The 6,499-nt window shown below is 43.5% G+C and overlaps 1 protein-coding gene across 1 annotated transcript in view; it reads right to left on the reverse strand.

The window, feature by feature from the left end:
* The window catches only part of rspo2 (R-spondin 2), a 45,973-nt gene that overhangs the window by 32,261 nt on the left and 7,213 nt on the right, over nt 1–6,499 (reverse strand). Inside the window, exon 3 of the mRNA XM_015018717.1 lies at nt 967–1,110. Coding sequence (XP_014874203.1) covers nt 967–1,110 — 144 coding nt within the window. The remainder of the gene's footprint in view (nt 1–966; nt 1,111–6,499) is intronic.

A 6,499-nucleotide genomic window follows, 5' to 3' on the forward strand; every position in this document is an offset into this window, starting at 1 on the left:
TCTCAGATTATTAGAATACAGAAGACCAATAAGAAAAGTGTTTTTAATATTGAAATGTTAGTCAATTAAAATGCCAGTACAGAGTCCTTCGGTAAATTAGAATATTAACTCTACATGATACATGAAAAGCTCATGTATTTGAGACGGAAGCACATTATATAGATTAATAACACAACGATGGATGCTTTATTTCTTATTATTTTCCACCTACAGCTACTTAAAACATGACATTTAAATTAGAGTATTACATCAGACCAATACCAAAAACATATATTATTAAAAACATAAATGTTAGCTTAATGGAAAGCATGTTTAATACCAGTTATAGGTTATTATTTTCAAACAGTACTTCTAGTCTGACAAATGAGATTCATTGGGATGTAAATTCTATTTTTATTCAATTTGACAGTATTTGCACTGAGTCATTGGTTGGGGCTCCTTTTGCTTGAATTACTAAATCAATAGACCTTTGCAGCAGCGTTAAGGAAGCCCAGGCTCACCTGCCTTGTTTGATCCAGTGTCTCTTTTCTTCCTCTGGGAAAAATTCCAAAGATTTGCTACTTTTTTCAGGTCAGGTGAGTGAACTGATATCAAGATCTGCTTTTAAAATGTCTCCCTCAACTTTTTCAACACTTGGAAGCATGACATTTCGTACCCTTTTCCACTATATTTTTCCTTCCACTCAACTTTCATGTGTTGCTACAGGTCTCTGTGAACAGCCAGCTTCTATGACAATGACTGGACAACTGCCAAGTCAGTCATCTTTCATATGAATCCACTCTCCATAACGAGGGCATAACATGATATTACTGTAATAGAAAAATAATTTCTTATTGGTCTGGCAATTTAGAACTAAATCTGTCTGTCTAAACCTGCCGATTTAGACAGGTGATGAAAAAATGCAAACATTCTTCAATGTTCCCATTTTTTCTCTCGATGTGCCTGACTCTGTTCGGTTGTCCATACCTCCACACTCCATTGTGTCTTCCAGCGGGGCAAAGCCCTCGGGGCACTTATCAAAGCAGCGCCCTTTGTGCAGGTAAAAACCAGATTTGCACTTGGTGCAGAAGTCTTTGCTGAAGCAGGACTCGCAGTTGTCTATCCTGCACCCTGGAGGGAGAAACAGAGAAAGAAGAAAAGTCATCTGGGTCTCAGAAATCCGCTTCATGTGGAATTGATTCGGAGCTAAAGTGTTTGGGGAAAAAGGGGGTTGAATGGATTATACTCTCCCTTGTTAGAAAACATAAAATGGTAGAAGATTTGTGAATTATTTCACATGGGGGAATCGCTGTATTGTTATTGTAGAGAACTGAAACCCTCGCGTTCCGGCTTTTGTTCAAAGCAAGTAAATCAAAAGTGTGAAAACACACACACCAAAGAAAAAAAAAAAAAGCAGAGAGACGATGAGGAACTGATGGAAGCTGACCTCTTTCTGCAAGGTTCATCCAAAACTACACATGCAAAACACACCAGCTCACATACTTTCAATACGGGGTGCTGCAAAAAGAACAATAGTGTCTGTAATGCTATTGTATATTTTCCATATCTTCATATTTTTCCATAACCCAACCCCCCACAAAAATTATTGGAAAGTCAGCTTTTCATTAAATTTCTGAATGATGGGTTGCAACGACAAAAGCTGGTTTCGGGGGCCTTCGGTGTTTTGGCTTCGTAACCGAAAGAGTTCGCAACTGAGAGGTGGCGGTGGCGGGGGACCGGTTTTGTCGGCAAACGCAACTGCAAAAACTTTGTGTCTCACGCCACGCCCTCGTCGTCCGAAGAAAAGGCACGGCAATGTGTCATCAAGGTCCCTGCAAATGACACGTCGAGCCGAGCTAAATTACAACGACCGCACCAACAGGGCGACGCACAGCCCCACATGATTAGAAGGAGCCTCACAGAGCTGTCTAATTTATGGTGCTTCTCAGAGACTCTACGCATGCCCCCGATACCCTCAACCTCCAACCTCCATCTGAGGCCTCCGGGCGAATGGGTGGGTGGGGGGGCTTCCCAGGTAGGTCAACATCTCTCGCTCTGAAACACGAAAGACTTTCTTTCCACGCGCGGAGACGGACGAGACAGTTGAGGCGCTCGCTCTTTTATCTGTGACCCTTTCTGCAGAGCCCGGAGAAGGGAAGGTTTCTCACAATCACACCCCTTAATTACACCATCTCCAGCTAACCATCAGGCCTCCTCCTCGGCATTCCTGCAAAACGAGGGGGTCCCTCCCCGCTTCACTTTGAACCCTCAAGTATGGCCTCGGCCCACTCACTCTGGTCTCACGCTTTCCCGACCAGTCTAAACAAACCGTGAACGCACACGCTCTGCACAATCGCACACATGCCAATAAGATATGGTTAGAGTTAGGCTCACTCTACAATAAAGCTGTGCGGTGGAAAACGTGACTGCGCTGACCGTAACTCACGTCTCCGGCAGTTTGCCTTTCTACTCTGCGTCCCACATGTACACATTTAGACACCCCGTGTAATTATTAAGCGTGTTTTCTTATCTCCCGTGCTCCATGCTTATTTTAGAACCTAAACAGACTAAAAATGTGTTATGACCTCTTGAACTTTTTTTTAAAAATATATTTATATATATTTAAAGGGGAAATATTATGTGTTTTCCAGACACAGAGTGTCATTTTATGGCACAGTCGAGTTACCTTCAGTTATAAAAATGCTGTATATATCAAATATGACTTAAAAGAAGTTTGACTTTGTAATTTAACGGCTTGAAATCGGGGCACTGTCTCTTTAAGAAACTCCTGCTTTTTCTGAAACTCCACCTTCAGGAAGTTATCATTCTTCTATTAAACCTTTAACAATGTTTTTACCAGTGGTGCACTGAGAAGTAGCTGGAATAATGAACTCAGCTGATGCTCAGTTCCACCAGGCGTTTGCTAATTGCTGCTGGCTAGTCTGCAGGAGATGAGCCATACGAGAGTGCTCTGTGAGGCGGAAGCTTAGAAGTTTAGAAACTGCAGCTCTGAGGAGGCAGAGCTAGGTCCAACTAGGCGTTTTGGACAACTGAATGGTTACCATGGGAGATTAAAGGATTTCTCAAACATGCATGAAACAATCAAAGCAACACTCCAAGTACGTTTCTGATGAGAGAACATTATAGCATAGTGCAAAGTTTAAAAAAAGTTGATTTTACACAATACTGGCCTTTTGATTACATCACAGAATTCATACTATTTTGATAGAAATGTATATGCTTCAATTTAAAGCATAATTGTGTAGTGGTAGGAAAATAAGACGTGGTTTTCAAATTCGAAAAGGAGAGAATCCATCAGAGAAGAAGCCAAGTGGCCTGCAGTAATTGTGGAGGAGGTGCAGAGATCCACAGCTCAGGTGTCTGTTAGGATGACCATTAACTGGGCTACATAGAAGGATGGCCAGAAAGAAAACATTGTCAAAAACAAGATGTAACATTTTCAGTTTTCTGCTGCAAACATCGATAAAAGGTGGTCTGCTCAGACAAGGATCGATACAAAAGTAGCACTGAGTATCTATATATATACCATCGTTAATGGGAAATATGTAGGGGGCAGCGTCATGGTGTGGGTATGCTTTTATCCAGCAGACACAGTGAAGCTGGTTTAGGAAGCTGTATGGAGGAAAATACAGGGCAAATGTGGAAGAAAATCAGTAGTACAATCACTCAAAAATGTGAAGACAGATCTAGAATAAATGGTTTAGATTAAAGCTTCTGTTAGAATGGCCCAGTCAAAGTCCAGATCTGAGTCCAACTGTGAATCTGTGGTAAAACTGACAGATGTTCTCCATCGCACTCAGCTTGAGCCTGTGTAAGTTTGTGGTTGTAACGTGACAATTGAAAATAATCAAGGGGTATAAATACTTTTGCAAGGAGCTGTATTTATGACTTTTTTCTTTCTTTCTTTTTTTTTTTTTTTTGCTTAGTGTTCTTTTCAAACTTCTTGCCTCCCCCCACACCCCTTATTCCTGTCTGGGAGAAACTGCATCTCTGTCCAGACTAAACACAGTCTGCCATGCTGGAAGCTGGTACAGCCCAACTGCAACACGGGGAGCAAGTTAAAGCATCACAAACTGAAAAGCACAAAGTGTTCCTTAATATTTTCAACATGCTGTGGACTTCTCAGACTTGTCATCACCTGAGAGAGTCCTAGTTCACAAAGCGAATTGTAAAAAAGAGAAAAGGAAGTGAGCAGGAGACGAAGAACATCTGTCAGCGCTCTTATGCACTGAGCTTGTTGTGCTAGTCTTGGTTATTGTTGGCAAACATCACTAACACAGCTGTATGAAATACAGGATCCTGCCAACGACGGTAGCGTTTAACGAGCCTTTGATTAAAGCGTCACTTTTTGGTTTCCCATCTCTGATGTAAACAGGGAGCGGCGTAAAAAAGGCTTTTGTGATGAGATGATAATGTCGCCCTGTGATGGATGGAGGAGGTTGAACACAAATTAGGCACCATGGACGTCACGATGAAGACGGAGGGGTCAGAGGTTATCAGAACGAGTTGGGCCGACGGGGATTGACGGCTCAAACAAGGACTATCTAGATCACGGGGAGGGGAGGAGGGAGAGAGCTAATACACACATTGAATGCGAAAGCAACATGTACAGCAGTGCCAGAGCAAAAGACACAAGGGAGTGGGTTCATTACCCCAGTGGGATTAACCTCAGGACCACCTTTAAAGTCTTCATCTAGGTGCCACAGGGAGACTAATGAGACGTAATGAGGTCACTGGATCCCAGTGAAGGCCTCCTGTTCCCCGGACTTAAATGTATTATCCTTATTATCTCTCGGACTGGTTCTGGCCATGAGTCATTATATTATGAGCGGAAAAGCGGAAAAGCCTCATGACTGCTCAGAAGAGCTGCACAAGATGCCACTGAAATAGGTGACGTTTTCTGCGGGTTACGCCGCGATCGCGTCTTGCATTTTTACTCGTTTCTGTGTCGTTCTTGAGATTTTATCTCAAGCGAATCTGAAGCTGAGAGATGAGTCACCAAATGTGACTCGGGATCTAATAGCCCTGCTTGGCAGACGACGGCCCCTCAGCTGTGGTCTGGATGAGTAACCCAATGATTTTATCGAGGACACTTAAAGCCACGTGTCAGCTTCAGTCACTTCCTGCTTCTTCTCAAAGCTCCGTGCGCACTCACTCAAGTAATTAGCATGAACATTCGGTGTGTTGAGACAGAGATATGTCCTGGAGAGCTGATAGACCTGACAGGTTAGTTGTCAAACGTATTCTCATCTGAGCACAAGAGGGTGTGCCCAGCCTCTGATCGCCACGTCCAAAGTGCAGATGTAAAAATACCTGGCAGAAAGAAAATGGGAAAACAAACCATGTTTTTCTATCTTCTCCATCTTTACCTCACAACCAACGTTGAACAGCCCTGACCTACTCTCTAGGCTCTAGGTTTGGCTGACACAAAGGCTGTTTGGCTTCCTTACTGCCACCCAGCCATGTCGTGCGGGGGTGCAGATGGCAGGAGTTCGCAACAAAGGTTAGAGCTGCCATTTTCCTCCCAACTCTCCACTGTGGGGCTTTTTTTTTTTTTTTTTTTTCCACTCGGGCGCTCCTTTCCTCCCTAGCACAGCAATAGGTGAGGCAGAGGTGGTGTTCCTGCCAATCAGGATCTTCCAGAGGGAGATCGGGGATGACAGATGTGTCAGCGGTCCTTCTAGCTTCTTCACACCGTCTGTGATATGCCCACCTCCACTTATTTATGCTCAGCCAGCTCTAGCGCTCGCACGTACTCACGCCGCTCAAACCTCATGCGAGCATTCAAGCACAGACAGTCCACAGTTTACTTTTTTTCTTCTTCTTTTAGATAATAAAAAAGTGAAATGAAAATAACAGTCTGTTTCTGGCTACCGTTAGCATGTAGAAGGGCTTGGTTTTATGGATCCATTCTACTGACTGGCAAATCTAAAAGAGCGGTTAGCAAAGCTGTGATGATTAGATGTCCCTTGACAAAGCTCAAAGGCCAAAAGCAACTGTTCTTTCCCTTGGCCAGACTGTGTGGTGGAAATACCCTCCAGATTTAGAACAAGAAACAAGGAGCTTGAATGAGAGCGAGTTGATGGGAAGAGAGCTGCCAGTGTATACAGCCATTTGACTCTAGCAAAACTCAGAGTTACTTCCTCTACACACCCTCGCTGTCTTTGCTATCCTGAGGTCTTTCAACGGACCATAGCCTGACCCTGAACCATAGCCCACACACCTACTTTACATATCACTGGCATACTGGCAGTTTTGATGCCTTTTTGTCATCTGGTTACCTACTGAACAGCACCAGTAACCTGAACAGTAGGTAACTGGTACCTTTGAAATCTGTAGTTGTGTGGCAAGGCAAAAGATTCTTCACTAGAAAATGTGCGTTCGTCCGTAGTTGCCCGTTAATTCAGTCTGAGGAAGCACATTTTCAAGCCAGCCCCATTCTCAACGAGGACCCTCTCAACACTTAGTCATCTTGGTCATGTAGACAATACAACTCTCA

This window comes from Poecilia latipinna, unplaced genomic scaffold (assembly GCF_001443285.1).
Source record: "Poecilia latipinna isolate Pla-1442-1.1 unplaced genomic scaffold, P_latipinna-1.0 Scaffold2312, whole genome shotgun sequence".
Classification (NCBI taxonomy): Eukaryota; Metazoa; Chordata; class Actinopteri; order Cyprinodontiformes; family Poeciliidae; genus Poecilia; species Poecilia latipinna.